This window comes from Geotrypetes seraphini, chromosome 1 (genome assembly GCF_902459505.1).
Source record: "Geotrypetes seraphini chromosome 1, aGeoSer1.1, whole genome shotgun sequence".
Classification (NCBI taxonomy): Eukaryota; Metazoa; Chordata; class Amphibia; order Gymnophiona; family Dermophiidae; genus Geotrypetes; species Geotrypetes seraphini.
The window spans coordinates 92,816,513-92,832,388 of record NC_047084.1 but is presented as its reverse complement, the minus strand read 5'-3'; the positions used below and the strand labels follow the sequence as shown (position 1 = coordinate 92,832,388).

General features: G+C 43.1%; 1 protein-coding gene across 1 annotated transcript in view; it reads right to left on the bottom strand.

Annotated features, from left to right (window-relative positions):
• LOXHD1 (lipoxygenase homology domains 1) overlaps positions 1-15,876 on the bottom strand; it is a 485,723-nt gene that overhangs the window by 19,612 nt on the left and 450,235 nt on the right. Inside the window, exons 43-44 of the mRNA XM_033935008.1 lie at positions 14,222-14,392; positions 1,097-1,235 (exon numbers count right to left, since the gene is read on the bottom strand). Of these exons, the coding sequence (XP_033790899.1) occupies positions 1,097-1,235; positions 14,222-14,392 (310 nt within the window). The remainder of the gene's footprint in view (positions 1-1,096; positions 1,236-14,221; positions 14,393-15,876) is intronic.

The window sequence follows — 15,876 nt, the reverse complement described above, 5'->3', positions numbered from 1 at the left end:
AAAGTCATTATCCATCAATTAAGTAAAGTTTCCATCTAAGAAGTCTATATAAAATTCTCACCAGGGAACGGAGGTGAGCATATCAAAACATGTTGAATAATCAGATCAGTTTGATGTTGTAATCATTTCTGCTCTGACCCTCCTTCCCACCATTTTAGTGGATTATCCACAAGTGCTAAAAATATTAACTATCTATGCAAAACCTCTTTTTTTGTGTATTATGTATGAAAAAGTACGATCACGTATCTCATTTCTCACGAGAATTGCACTGGTTGCCAGTGGAGATGCGGGTTATCTTTAAACTTAGCTATACAGTAAGTATTACAAAGGGCACCGGATTAGCGCGCGCTACTTGAAAAACTGCCGACTGCTCAAGAGGAGGCGGTGGAAGCTAGCGGGCACGGCATTTTTGCGCGCGCTATTCTGTGTATTAAGGCCCTAATGCACCTTTGTATAAGGAGACCAAAGTTTTAGCTAGTGATGCTCATTTGAATTACAGTGGTACCTCGGTTTACGAGTGCACCGGTTTGCGAGTGTTTTGCAAGACGAGCAAAACATTTGCAAAATCGGTGCCTCGGAAACCGAGCATGGCTCGATTTACGAGCACCACCCCCCGCGATCCGGCACCCCCCCTGCGATCCGGCACCCCCTTGCCTCAGTCCGAACCCCCCCCCCCCGACACGATTGGGCACCCCCCGCCACGATCCGACCCCCCCGACACGATTGGGCACCCCCCGACACGATCCGACCCCCCCACAACACAATTGGGCACCCCCCCCGCCGTTTCTTACCCTCATCTGGGCACTCTTGAAGATAGGCCCTCGTCTGCTGGGCCTTGAGCATCTGAGCATGCTCAAGGCCTGCGAGTTCACGTTCTGAACGTGAACTCGCAGGCCTTAAGCATGCTCAGATGCTCAAGGCCCAGCAGACGAGGAGTCCGATCTTCTAGAGTGCCCAGATGAGGGTAAGAAACGGCGGGGGTGGGGGGTGCCCAATTGTGTTGGGGGGGGGGTCAGATCGTGTTTATCCAGAACAGAACTGGTCCTTTCTATGACTGGGGCATGGTTTTCCTCGTAAGCAGGGCATTCCCACTTACCTTGCAAATCTTCTTTTCTTTGACGAATTCTCCAGGAGTAGTTCTTTAGATCGACCCCTTCTTCCTTCTAAAATAATCCAGATATTCTCCTTGGTTTCAGCATTCTCTCTGTCACTTGTCACTGTCACGATCTCATAAGCTTTAAGGACAACAGAAGACATTCGGGAATATGACCACAGTGGCGATGCATCATTATTGGAGAAATACTCAAAACTACCCTCACTGCTGCAGGGTTTCTACCAACAATTGAAACAACAGTTTGGGGTGGCTTTTTCCCCTCATTATTGCACGTGGAGAATTTACATGCACAGAATGCATCTGTTTTTTTCCTTCGTGTAGTTTTTCCATCAGAAACAAAACATGAATACCGTATTTTCACGCATATAACACGCGCGTTATACACGATTTTACAAACCGTGCATAACGCATTATGACATCAGAGAAAGGGCGGGACCGCCGGAAGAGGAAGCAGCGCAGACGCAGGGCTCAGAGAAGGGGCGGGACCGCCGGCAGAGGAAGCAGCAGGACAACGGTAGGCAGCTTCTCCTTGATGGGGGGGGTGGGGAGGCTGTGGGGGTGCGAGCGGTCCTTCGGGGTGGGGATGCGAGCGGTCCTGCGGGGGGGGGGGGGGTGAATCGGACGACGGGGGGTGCATCAGGCTTTCAGGGTGGGGACAGGACTTCAAGGGGGGACAGGACTTCAAGGGGGAGAGGAGAGTCGGGGCGGGCGAAAGGAGAGTCGGGGTGGCCAGAGGAGAGTCGGGGCGGGCGAAAGGAGAGTTGGGCGGCGACGGGAGAGTCAGGGCTGCATGCGCGGTATACGGGTGTGCGCGGTATATAAAAATTTCTTTACATAAATTACAGTTTCCTGCACGCTATACCCGTGCGCGCGTTTTACACGGGTGCGCGGTATATGAGTGAAAATACGGTAATATGAGTACAAATCCAACCCGTCAATTCAAAATTTTTAAATATATCTCAATATCACAAATGAGCCTTTAGCAGCACCTCTTTTCACACAAACATACAGGCTTTTTTATTCTTTTATTTATAATTATTCATTTATTACATAAAAATAATAAAATTGAATACAGGAAATAATATATTCTAAACAATATTGTATTAAATCAAGCCAACATTATTGGGGCTGCTTTGATAAGTAACCAATATATCCATTAGGAAATCAAAGTTAGCTCTTCAACAAATCTTACAAGCAGGCAAAAATAAACTTTTTATTCACCTTTATCCTCAACTTCTACAAATACTTTTTCAGAAATTGTTTGAAGTACATTTTTATCTTGAGGAAACAACTCCAAATTGAGTAGGAAGTCAACCAAGCATTTGCAAGGAAACTTAGGGCTCCTTTTACGAAGGTGCGCTAGCGTTTTTAGCGCACGCACCGGATTAGCGCGTGCTATAGCGCGCGCTAGCCGAAAAACTAGCGCCTGCTCAAGAGGAGGCGGTAGGGGCTAGCGCACGCAGCATTTTAGCGCATACTATTCCGCTCGTTTAGGCCCTAACACGCCTTCGTAAAAGGAGCCCTTAAGGAAGAATGAAGCTCCTGATCGCTAAAGTTCTAGACTTCAGCTGTAGGAATTGCTTTCTACGTAATTGCGTCTGCCTGGCTACATCAGGGAATATCATCAATTGCTGTCCACAAAACAATGCCTGCTTCTTTGTGAAATATAACTTCAAAACATCACTTTTTTGTAACTCATTTTGAAAGGTAACCAGCAACGTAGCTCTCTTAGCTATATTATCTTTAGAAGATTCCAAAAATTGTGAAATATTTCAACTACAGTGGAACCTTGGTTTACGAGCATAGTTCGTTCCAGAAGTATGCTCGTAAACCAAATTGCTCAGAATCTCGGAGAGCGCGAGACCAGAAGGCCTTGAGTATGTGCAAATGCTCAAGCCCCAGTCCAGTCCAGCACAGGCAAGAGGGAGGATCTCCGACGCACCGCCCGGCCCAGAAGAGGGAGGATCTTCAGGCACCGGCACTGGCATGTCCTTGCGTTGGTGCTGGTGCCGGTGCCCAATCAGGGTAAGGGATTTCGTTTTGGTGCTGGGGTGGGATGTAGGTTTGCGGAGGGGGGGTGGGGGACGACACGAGCCCGGGGGGATGCCGGATCGCGGGGGGTGGCACTTGTAAATCGAGTCAAACTCGGTTTCCGAGGCGCCGATTTTGCCAATGTTTTGCTCGTCTTGCAAAACACTCGCAAACCGGTGCACTCGTAAACCGAGGTTTGACTTTATCTGGAGATACCAAATGGTCTATTTCCCCTTCCTCACTCACAAGCACACCAGCTTGTGGCTCGCTGGTGCTCATTGTTGGCTATGAATATCTCTGCATTTCAAAACTTTCACTTGCACACTGTGCACCTAAGCCTAAATTTCATCGTATTTAAACTAAAGCTTAACTTTATATACCGGGTCATCAACCTAAGGAAGCTCGACTCGGTTTACAACAATTAAATAAAAACTAAGGAAAGTAAAAACAAAGGTTTCAAAAGAAATTAGTTTTCAAAATGTTTGGCAAATAGAAAAGTTTTTAAGAAATTTACGGAAAGATTGGAAAGATCTGGGGCTCCTCAGAATTAAGAGGAGCTCATTCCATAGTTGAGAAAGTTTAAAAGCCAAAGATTGACTGAAGATCTTAACTCCTTTTCTAGAAGGAAGGGAGAGTTTGAATTCTTGGATGCCTCTTGCAAAGGAAAATCTGTAAACATTCCATAATAAGGTAACGAGGGGAATAAAAATAATAATAATAATAACTTTATTTTTATATACTGCCATACCACAAACAGTTCTAAGCGGTTTACAAGGGAAGAGGCTGTATACAGACAGCGTCATTACAGTGAACTTTCGAATTTACATTGGCTTGTTAAGTTTAGTCAGGTTTATTTGGAAGTGTAATACCATATAAAATCCAAACAGTGAATGGAACGCTTGTATTTACCCACCAGTCAGTTCTTACATATCCTTAGAATTTGTTCTGCTGAAGAGCAATTTGTCATTCACGCTCCTGAGCTATATAGTAGGTTTTTAATGAGGGGATATCCTAAAGGTGTACATCGTAAAGCTTTTTTGAGGGATAAGTGCTCAGTGTCAAGTCTTATTACAATATAAAAATTTTTTTTTTTTAAAATCTCTATACTGTTTTAATCCAAAACGGTTTACAAAAATGTTCCATACATAAAATTTTACGACAAATAAAATAAATGAACACAAATGATCAAACCCTTCGGAAGATCATCAAACAGGGACAATCATTACTTAAAGAAACACGTTTACAAACAATTGTGTTTTAAGTAGTTTTCTAAGGGCTCCTTTTACTAAGCTGCGATAGCGTTTTTAGCGCACGCAGAATTTTAGCACACGCTAAACCCGCGCTACGCACAACAAAATGTCATTACGTTGGTTTCCACGTATTTTGGATTAACATTCGCTTTCAGCAACGCCGAGTTTTCAAGCGCAATGATCTTTTCAGTTGGTAACTGGTCATCTTGTTCTTAAAGAATTCAGGGATTGTACCGTATAAGAATTGATGACAAATCCTCACTGCTTTATACTGTCAAAGATAAGGTGTAATATGTTCATAGGGATCCTTTTACTAAGCTTTGGTAACAAATGACCTAAGTACATTACCGGTGAGTCAATCGGACTCACCGGTAATGTATTGAAATGGTTCCAAGGTTTCCTGACTAAACGATCGTACCGAGTCCATAGGGATAACAATCAATCCTCCTGCTGGGTAAACCCATGCGGAGTCTCAAAGGACTCCCCCCTATCCCCCACCCTGTTCAACATTTACCTAGCCTCATTGGCGACCCTACTACAAAAATGAAAAATAAAATTTTATATCTATGCTGATGACATCACCATAGTCCATCCTCTAACAAACCTGACTCCCGAAACAAAGAAACATCTAGCATCAACATTAAAACAAATTGAGTCATGGATGACCGAGTTCAAACTGAAACTGAACTCTGAAAAAAACAAATTCTTGCCTGAATGACAAAATCAAAGACACTTCAATTTCCCTGAACGAACAGACCTTCCCTATCGTTGATTCCATAAAAATCCTGGGAGTGACACTAGACTGTTACCTCACTCTAGAGATTCATACAGAGTCACTGATCAAAAAAGGCTTCTCGACACTATGGAAACTTAGAATCATCAGAAAGTACTTTGACGCAGCATCCTTTCACCTACTGGTACAATCCTCCATCTTAAGCCTGCTTGACTACTTTAATATTATCTATCTGGGGTCCCTCAAGAAAACCATTCAAAGACTCCATATCATACAAAATTCAGCAGTGCGACTGATTTTCGGCATTAAAAAATGGGATCACATAACCCGTCTGATAAAAGGTATGGAAAACCTTTCATATGCTGAGAGATTGGAGAAACTGGGACTCTTTTCCCTGGAGAAGAGGAGACTTAGAGGGGATATGATAGAGACTTACAAGATCATGAAGGGCATAGAGAGAGTAGAGAGGGACAGATTCTTCAAACTTTTGAAAAATAGGAGAACAAGAGGGCATTTGGAAAAGTTGAAAGGGGACAGATTCAAAACGAATGCTAGGAAGTTTTTCTTTACCCAACGTGTGGTGGATACCTGGAATACGCTTCCAGAGGGCATAATAGGGCAGAGTACGGTACTGGGGTTCAAGAAAGGACTGGACAATTTCCTGCTGGAAAAAGGGATAGAGGGGTATAGATAGAGGATTACTGCACAGGTCCTGGACCTGTTGGGCCACCACGTGAGTGGGCTGCTGGGCACGATGGACCTCAGGTCTGACCCACTGGATGCATTGCTTATGTTCTTATGTTCTTACTATCAAAAACTCCATTGGCTGCCACTAGAAGCAAGAGTGCTGCCTTTGTTTCAAATCTGTTCTTGGCATGGCCCCCCTATACCTGGTCTCCCATTTTAAATTGGATTGTTCCACCAGGCTTACACGCAGAATACATATGTTCAGCCACCCTTCAATAAAAACCTGCCAATACAAAAGATTCCTTGACAGAACGCTAGCCTTCCAAGCAAGTCAACAGAATGGCTGGCTAGGCAACATCGTAAAACACACCTTTTCCTATCTTAACTTCAGAAAACTAGTTAAAACCAACCTGTTTAACCGATTTGTAACCAAGAGCTCTTAAACCTTCCCCTGTACGGTTATCACATGTACTTGATTTCTCTACATTGTGACTTCATGTATCCAAAGTCTTCATTGTTATTTTTTTTCGCTGACTGTCCAGCTCTTCTTGTTGTAAACCGTCTCAAACTACTATGGCTTTGGCGGTATATAAAAATAAAATTATTATTATTAAATGTTCCCTTACGCAGGTCTTTCCTGCATGCTAAGGCCATTTTCCTGCATGCTAACCCCAATTTTCTATTTTCTATTTTTTAAATCTTTATTGATTTTCAAATATTGACAGTACAATACACATGTAACTGAACATATAACAAATCAAGAAAAGCACTTTGAACTTACAAATATTTGAAAGTAATCTTTTCCCCCGCCCCTTTTACTTAATCAATAATATAAATGCAATTATCCTTCCAATAACCTACTTTTATTTAAAGTAGCAATACATTCCCACCCTGGATGTGTAAGGAAATCAGACAAAAATTAAGGAGAAATGACAACTATAAAGAAACAATAAAAGATGCCAATGGGCTCCACACCAAGTTAAATACATTACTATGCCCCAAGATTTCAGCATTCATTATTCATATTTGTAGCTAGAGCATAAGTTTGCCCACCAGAAAGGAAAGTTAAGTTGATCATAGTTCTTCCAATTGCATGTTATCATCTGCATGGCTATTCCCATCATAAGTAAGAAAAGCCAACAATTATAACGATCCATAGGGGGTATAACATGTAGTAGTGTCTCACATATTATGACTTCATAAGTCAATGGGATTGATGACTCAAGTACAACATTAATTTGACCCCATATTGACTTCCAAAAATTAAGTATCAAAGGACAATAGAATAACAGATGATCCAAAGAACCTATATCAAGATGACAATGCCAGCATCTATTAGATTTAGAACTGTCTATCTTTTGCAAATGAACTGGGGTCCAAAAAATCCTATGCAACAAAAAAAACCATATTTGTCTCATAGACGCTGACGCTGTACACCTCATCCTTCAAGTCCAAATTTGTGGCCATCGAGACGCAGAAATATACTGCTTTATCTCAATGCTCCAAATGTCTCTGTGACACGAATGTGAAACGTATGGTATGAAAGAATTATTAATATTGAGTGACACTGCCTAGGATCCATGATAGCTGTTACAGGGAAACACAAGTACTATGAGAAGAGCAAGGCCAGGAATTTTCAGCACCTACTGATAATTATGAGAGCAGGTCATTGTCAGCTCAGACAGGCTAGGAGTTTCTAACACATACTGATTGGTAAACATCCTCCACAAGGAAGGGGATGGGAAATCAGCTCATGAGGCAGGCTAGGAGTTTCTAGCTCAATCCACAAGCATTCAGTTAGCTCAATCCATAAAGGGGGGATGTGTAATCAGATTGGTAAATATCCTCCACAAGGAAGGGGATGGGAAATTAACTCACGAAGCAGGCTAGGAGTTTCTAACACATACTGATTGGTAAACATTCCCCCCCCCCTCTGGCATTCAGTTACAAGGAGGGGATGTATATAAATATTGCCTTCTTAGAAAGAAGAAAGGGGACATTTCCATTGCTGACGAGCTATGTGATGACATTCTGAATAAGCCTCCTAATTGTGGTCCCCCGATGGAGTGATGATAACCGGTAATGTATTGATTCAAACTCTGTACTTAATCAATGATTATGGCTAGAAATATTGTATATATGTAATAAAACTTAATTTGTATACTATTTTGATTTCCTGGCATTCTGTCCAGTGTGGAAAGTGACTGAAGGTCTTTGGTAAGCCTTTTTAAATAGTAATACATCCACTACCACCCCTTGCCTGCTCCCCCTGTCCATTCTCCCTTCCTTTTACCTCCCCTGTGTCCTCCACCACCCCATCACTGCTCACCTGATCCAGCAGAAGCCCTTCTCCCTTTGTTTTACCTCCCCCTGTCCATCATCACCTCCTTCCTGTTCCCCCTGTCTTCATTTTTCTGCCCCCCTCCCTGTTCATCAGCACCTGTTCCCCTGTCCATCAATCTCTTTTCTGCCCCTCCATTTCTGTGTGTTGCAGCATTTCCCTCCCACCCCACTTCCCTGTGTAGTATTATCCTCCCCCCCATACCTTCCTGCTGAACTCCATGCCCTACTTATGTTAACGGCCTGCAGCCGCCGACAGCCGCCGCGGCCAGCAGCCGCCACGGCTGACATCCGCCTCGGCCTGCCACAGTCGACATCCGCCTGGGGGGGGTAGGAAGAGAGAGAGCGAGCTTCGGGCGGCCAGCAGCCGCCGCAGCCGACATCCGCCTCGGGCCGCCAGAGAGAGAGCAAGCTTCGGGCGGCCAGCAGCCGCCGCGGTCGACATCCGCCTGGAGGGGGGAGGAAGAGAGAGAGCAAGCTTCGGGCGGCCAGCAGCCGCCGCGGTCGACATCCACCTGGAGGGGGGAGGAAGAGAGAGAGCAAGCTTCGGGCGGCCAGCAGCCGCCGCGGCCGATATCAACTTGTCTTGCCTTGTGAGGCCAGACCGTAAGCCGCGCATTCGCACTTCCTATGAGTCGCTACAGCTCACGGAAAATGGACGCACGCATAGGAAGTGCGCATGCGCGGCTTACCGTTTTATTATATTAGATTCAGAAATTAATTTATACCACCGGGCGGCCTGATGTCCTAAAAAATATGTCTGGAAGTATAGGATCTGCAAGCTATAATGAGTTTTTAAGTTTCGCCACTCAGGGGACCTGCTCTGAATGGCCTGCTTCAACTGCATCCACCTATAATTTTGAGACTTTGAAATACCGAATGATTGTTTTCAATTTTCAATTTTTGTCATTAATGGTTGCGCTGGGAGCAACGTTTTACAGCTAAGTCTTTTTCAATCTGTTTTGGACTGTTTTTTTGAAATTGTGTCTTTTGTTTTTTGCATATTGTTTGGTTTATTTTATGGATATTGACAGTGTGGAAATTAGAGATTTAACTGAAAGATACTGAAGCCTTTGCAACTGGTCTGAGCTCTTGTTACAGCAAAAGCAGGATTCAGTGGGCGTGTCTGCAGTGCTGGAGAGCGGAAAAGACCAACCGCTGGGAGAAGCATCTTACAGCTAAGTCCTTTTCAATCTGTTTTGGACTGGGTTTTTAAAAAAAAATTTTATTTTTTGGATATTGCTTTGTCCATTTTATGATACTGACAGTGGGGAAATTACAGATTGAATTTCAAAGATATTGAACTGCACTGCATTGAGCCTGTCCTGCGTTTGTAGGGCTGTATAGTTCAAGTTTCAAGTTTCAAGTTTATTAAAATTTGATAAATCGCTTATTACATACTAAGCGAGTAACATTAAAATATAAGATAGATCAAGAGTTAATTATACAATTTTAAAAGGGGTTAAAAACAAACTGACAAAACAAACAGACTCAGATACATAAGGGAAGGAAAGGAAGAGAAGACAGTTACAATATTGATATTTTTCATAATTGGGAAGAAAAGAAAAACCAAATAAGGGAAAAACATGAGGAATGGGATTAGGATTGTTAGAAATGAATTATTTAAACATTAAATGCATCTCTAAATAGAAAAGTTTTTAAATTATTTTTGAATCTGCTGAGATCTTTGACTTCTCTTATACAGTTTCATGAACAGATGAATATTTTTTTTGTCCTTATATGAAGATTTGCGCCAGTTGTGGGGACATTTGTTGTATGCAACGTTATGAATTATTCCCATGCTGTTAGGACATGTTAGAGTTTTGAATTCTGCACCTACGCATTATTTCCATCACAGGCCTAGATTCACTAAACTTGCCGATCTGGATCGTTGTGAGGCGATTCTTGGCTAAGTTTTGCCAAGCGACCGATTCACTACAGATTCTTCACGCAAATGATCTGATCGGATGCACGCCCTGTAGAGTGATCAAGACGCATGCGCAGATTATCCATGTTGGCTGTAGATGCGATTTGTGCATGCGCTTGCTCTTTGCACAAGCGAGCTCAAAATAAATGGGGGAGGGGGGGGCTGCAGTTTACTTGCTGGCCGTACGAGTGGACATTTTAAAGGGAATCATTTCACTTTGTGCAGCCAGATTATGGAACAGAACACACTTTAAACCCGCGGATTAGAACCCCGGGCTCGCACTGCACTTTTTGCAGAATATATAAAAAGGGAGTTCCTATGCTTATGTACAGTTTTATTTTTCATGTTGATGGTTGTTTTGTAACCTCGAAACTGGGATTTCAGGGCGGCAGAGAGCAATAGAGTCGGCAAGGACAGTAAGTGACTGGTCCTCAGTCTCTTCATTTCGGATCGGCAAACCCAATCGGTGTTTCTTCTTCTGTTTAGTGAATCGATCGATGGCTTCCTACTTATGAATGCCATTTCCCCTCATTCGCATGGGCGGATCGGATCGGGTGGGAGATTAATCGGGCAGAAGGTTAGTGAATCGGGTCGGGGTCGGGGAACGATCGCAAGCTGGTCGGGACACGATGGGTGAGTTCAGTGAATCTAGGCCTAAGTTCCCAAAAGTCATGTTGTGTGCAGTTTTTTCTGACCTAGGATTAGTGCATGCCCTCGTGACTATAGTGGCTTTTGCCTCTTTAAGAGGTGCGCTGTGAGCACCGAGGTCTTTTTTCTCCACATTATTAAAGTTGTTGGAGCAGATTCATTCTCGCATCTCCTGAAGAGCGCAGTGTGTTGTATATTTATATTGTACACTGATATTGCCCTGATCACACAGCCGTTTAAAAAATAATTACCATGGCAGCTGTTGCCACCACTGGTACTGTAGATACACTAATTAGTTAGCACAGAAATGCCCCTCTCTGCCCCTGACATGACCCTTCAAAAAATACCACAAAAAAATTTAGCACGCAGCACGTGAACACGGCAAAACTAACAGGTTACGTTCAAGTTCAAGTTTATTAATTTTAATATACCGACCATCGAAGAATACCTGGCCGGTTTACAATGTTAAAAAAAAATTAAAAAATTAAAATTAAATTATTATGAGGGGAAGGGAAGTGTAAACATTAAATGGACAGATTACAAAAACGAATGCGAGTTTGGGGGTAAAGGGAGAAGGGAAAGTTAATAATTACATCGTTAAAAATAAAAAGCAAATTAAAAAGAGCGGAAGAGAGGGGAAGGACATAATATCAGGAAAGGGGATCGCTTCTTTAAAAGCGGTTCGTATTTAGTTTGCTCGCTGTTGGAGAGGAAATATTTAAATGCTATGGTAAGTGTCTTTGAATAGGAATGTTTTTAGTTTAATCCTAAATTTGTCAAGTGATTTTTCAAGGCGGAGTTGAGGTGGCATGGCGTTCCATAGAGTAGGAGCTATGACAGAGAAGTTAGTTTTCCTTGTGTAATAGAATTCTGTGATGGTCAGTAGATTCTGATCGGCCGATCTAAGAGTCCAACAAGGGCAAGAAGGGATGAAAAGTTTATTGAGAAAAGATGGAAGACCTGAAAGTTTGATTTTATAGACCAGCAGTAGAGTTTTATAGGTGATATGATGGATAATGGGGAGCCAGTGAGCTTCTCGCAGAAGAGGAGTAACGTGATCATATTTCCCAACCTTTTTTTTTTTTTTTCAAAATTGTATTTTTTCTTTCTTCCCCCTTTCCTAATGTTGCATGTGGATTGTTTACCCCAGTTTGTTTTTCTTTTCTTTTTTTGCTTTTTTAATTTAAAGTAGGTAATTTTAATTACAATGTATTTGTGATTTTAGAAATCCAATTTTATTTCTTTGTAAAACGCTGAAAAGCGTTTAATCAAATAATATAATAAACTTGAAACTTGAAACTTATAGATAAGCTTAATTGCCGCGTTTTGAATGAGCTGCAGGTTAGGGCCTTTTTTGCTGCATTAGGCACGGGTTAGCACCTAACACAGCTCACTAGAAGGGCCTCGCAGTGAATGACAACAAAAATAAAGAGAGGCGGAGTTTCGGCAGGACTGCTGAGAAAAAGCACAAAATCATTCTAAAACAAGGTACTTCTCCGGAGTCACCAAAATGAGCTTTAAAAAAAAAAAAAAAATTAATAAAGTTTCATTTTAATGTAAAAATTGTAATGTAAATGGTAAAACCAGAGGACATAATTTGAGGTTGAGGGGTGGTAGATTCAGGGGCAATGTTAGGAAATTCTACTTTACGGAGAGGGTAGTGGATGCCTGGAATGCGCTCCCGAGAGAGGTGGTGGAGAGTAAAACTGTGACTGAGTTCAAAGAAGCGTGGGATGAACACAGAAGATTTAGAATCAGAAAATAATATTAAAGATTGAACTAGGCCAGTTACTGGGCAGACTTGCCCGGTCTGTGTCTGTGTATGGCCGTTTGGTGGAGGATGGGCAGGGGAGGACTTCAATGGCTGGGAGGGTGTAGATGGGCTGGAGTAAGTCTTAACAGAGATTTTGGCAGTTGGAACCCAAGCACAGTACCGGGTAAAGCTTTGGATTCTTGCCCAGAAATAGCTAAGAAGAAAAAAATTTTAAAAATTTAAATTGAATCAGGTTGGGCAGACTGGATGGACCATTCGGGTCTTTATCTGCCATCATTTACTATGCATGTTACTATGTTAATAACAGATTATGAGTGATCACTTGGATTTTTTTCTTAACAAATCTCTTATTGAATGGAAAGTTTTAGATTCTTTGCGCTACGGGTTCTCTGAAGCAGCAGTGGCGAAACACGTCGGAACCCAAAAGAACCTCAAAGGAATTCAAAGACAAGGGGAGCAGATAAGTGAATTCGTTATCATATACAGTGGCAGAGCGAGGGTGAGCGCCCCTGACCCGCCCTCTTCCCCCACCCCCTCTGCCGTGTGTGCACGCCCCTTCCCCGTACCTTTCTAACTTGAGCGCGAGCAGCCGCCAACTTGCTGCCCACGTCGGCCTTGGCGCTCTCTCTGACGTCACTTTCTAGGCACAGTTTCCCAGACGTGATGTCAGAAGGGCACCGAAGCCGATGCGGCCAGCCAGTTGGCGGCTGCTCGCGCTGAAGTTAAAAAGATACAGGGGAAGGGGTGTGCGCACGGCAGGAGGAGGAATGTGAAGGGTGGCAGAGAGAAGGAAGGGTGGACCGCCCCCTGCCTCCCCCCTTATTACACTACTGATCAAATATACTATTAGGGCTGTGGGAAAAATTGAACATGACGCGGTAGAGGGAGGAGAAAGCCGCGAAGTAGCCGACGCTACTGGAGGGAGATTTTCTGCTCACGCTGGGAGGGTGGGAGTGTGATAGGGACCGGGCCGGCTGTGCACCCCTCCTAAGGCTGCACCCGGGGCGGACTGCCCCCCCCCGCCCCCCCGTTGGTACACCACTGATAAGAGATTCTGTGATCTGATTCTCGTGTCACTATGATGTCCTTCTCCTTTATCATGACCATTATCATATTTAAGAGGAAAATTAACAGTCAATTTCTATTTTACAATTTATCATATATTTGTCTTTTGCACTATTGTTGTACGGCGTACAAAAGATCCTACAGCCATTTCCTACCTCAGCTATGGAACTGACTACCCACACAGATCAGGTCTCTAGACTCACTAATGACCTTCTGCCACTAATGACCTTCTGCCAATCGGGCCATTAAAACTGCCTCCTCAATATACTTCTCCTAGTACTCTTCACTATGACCAGTCTGGTCTCTAGAATAAGTTCTGTTATTGTCTACTGTATCCTATTTGTTGTCATGACTAGTCTGTTTTCAAACGATTGTGAATGTCTACTTGTAACCCGTTCTGAGAAATCGAAATAAATAAATAAATAAAACAAAAGAAAAAAAATACGAGAAAAGCATTTCTCTAATTCATCAATTTTTTATATAAGGGAAGTTTGTCACGGACATTAATATCGTAGGCAATAGTATTACTTATACAACACATTAACAATTTTTTTGAGCTCTGCAGTTAAAACATATTAAAACCCACATTAAACCCATAACCTGGCTTAATGACCCTCCAAAACCTGTGACATCTAAAGTACTATAAACTTACAGGTGCGATCTTTTAACTCCAGCACATCGTTGTTAGAACAGGCAAGTTCTCTCATGACCTGGCCATCATCTTTGTTCTTCGCAAGCCACCGGTCACAGTCAAATCGGAATGTCTTGTTCAGAGACTCATCTTTTATTTCAATAAATTCCAAATGCCAGCCAGGTGCAATACCTTTGGGGGGGGGGGGGGGAGGGAACAGAACAGAACACATATCCTAAGCAAAGCATTTGAACACAGATGTGGTAATTTGGTGAGATATTCATAGAGCCAAGATGCTATGACTTGCAATACTAATGCCTCCACTCATTTATGCTCAGTAATAACATACATACAATTTCTAAAGCAGATAGAATTTTTAGGACCAGAACCTCAGAACACCACTCCATAATAATAATAATAATTCATTTCTTATATACCGCTATACCGTGAAGTTCGAAGCGGTTTACAATAAAGATACATATTTGACAGTACATGGGATAGAAACGGTTTACAATAAAGATACGTTTAGTCAGTACATGGGATGCAAGTGGTTTACATTAAAGATTCATTTTGTCAGTACATGGGATACATAGCCTTAAGCTTGATTTGTCTGTTCCTCACTGGTTCTGTTGTTAACGTGCAAAATGTTTATATATAAACTAGTCTTTAAGCCAGTTACATTAACGGGTGCTAGAATAAATGTGTCTATCTGTCTTTCTTTCTGTCTCTCTCTCTCCTTGGCCGCTGTCTGTCTGTCTTTCTTTCTCCTTGCCCGCTGTCTATGTATCTTTCTGTCTCTTTTTCTCTCTCTCGTTGGCCGCTGTCTGTCTGTCTTTCTGTCTCTTTCGCTCTCTCCTTGGCCGCTGTCTGTGTCTCTGTCTGCCTTTCTGTCTCTTTCTCTCCTTGGCCGCTGTCTGTGTGTCTTTCTGTCTGTCTCTCTCTCTCCTTGGCCGCTGTCTGTGTGTCTTTCTGTCTTGTTCTGTCTCTCCCCTTGGCCGCTGTCTGTGTCTGTCTGTCTTTCTGTCTCTTTCCCTCCCTCCCCCCCCTGCGGCAGCACCACCAGCTTCCAGCGCAAATAAATAAATGCTCATCCTCAACTCGCCCAACGAACAAATTCAGAGGTAAGGGGTGTTGGTTCGCCGCCAGGCAGGCAGAGAGTGCGACTCCTGCGAGCTGCAACGATGCTCTGACCCAGAGGGGAGAGTGGAGGCAGAGGAGAAGGCCATGCGACCAGGGAGCGGCAGTGGTTGTGGCCTTCCCTCCCCTAGCTCCTTAGCTCAGTCGCCGCTACCTCCTTCTCTCCCTGATGTCAGCCCCAAACGTGCACACGCACGCGCCGCCTCCTTTAACATTCTGCTGGCCATTGAGCTACAGACGCATGGAGCCACGAAAATTGAAGTGCGCATGCGCACTAAGGGAATTATTATAGGGGATACTTCAATAGCTGAAATCATAAAGCTTATTTTTTCAAATGTTGTACTTAGCTTAGTATACGATGTGGTCCAAAGTAAATTGGGATTATCTTGCCGACATGTTTCGCTGGCAACTACCATCTTTTCTGTAATAAAGTATTTCCTTAAGATTTACTCTAGAGCCTATCATCTCTTAATTTCATCCTATGCCCTCTCATCCAGTGCTTCCTTAACTCAACATAGTACCATGTTTCAGAGAAAAGT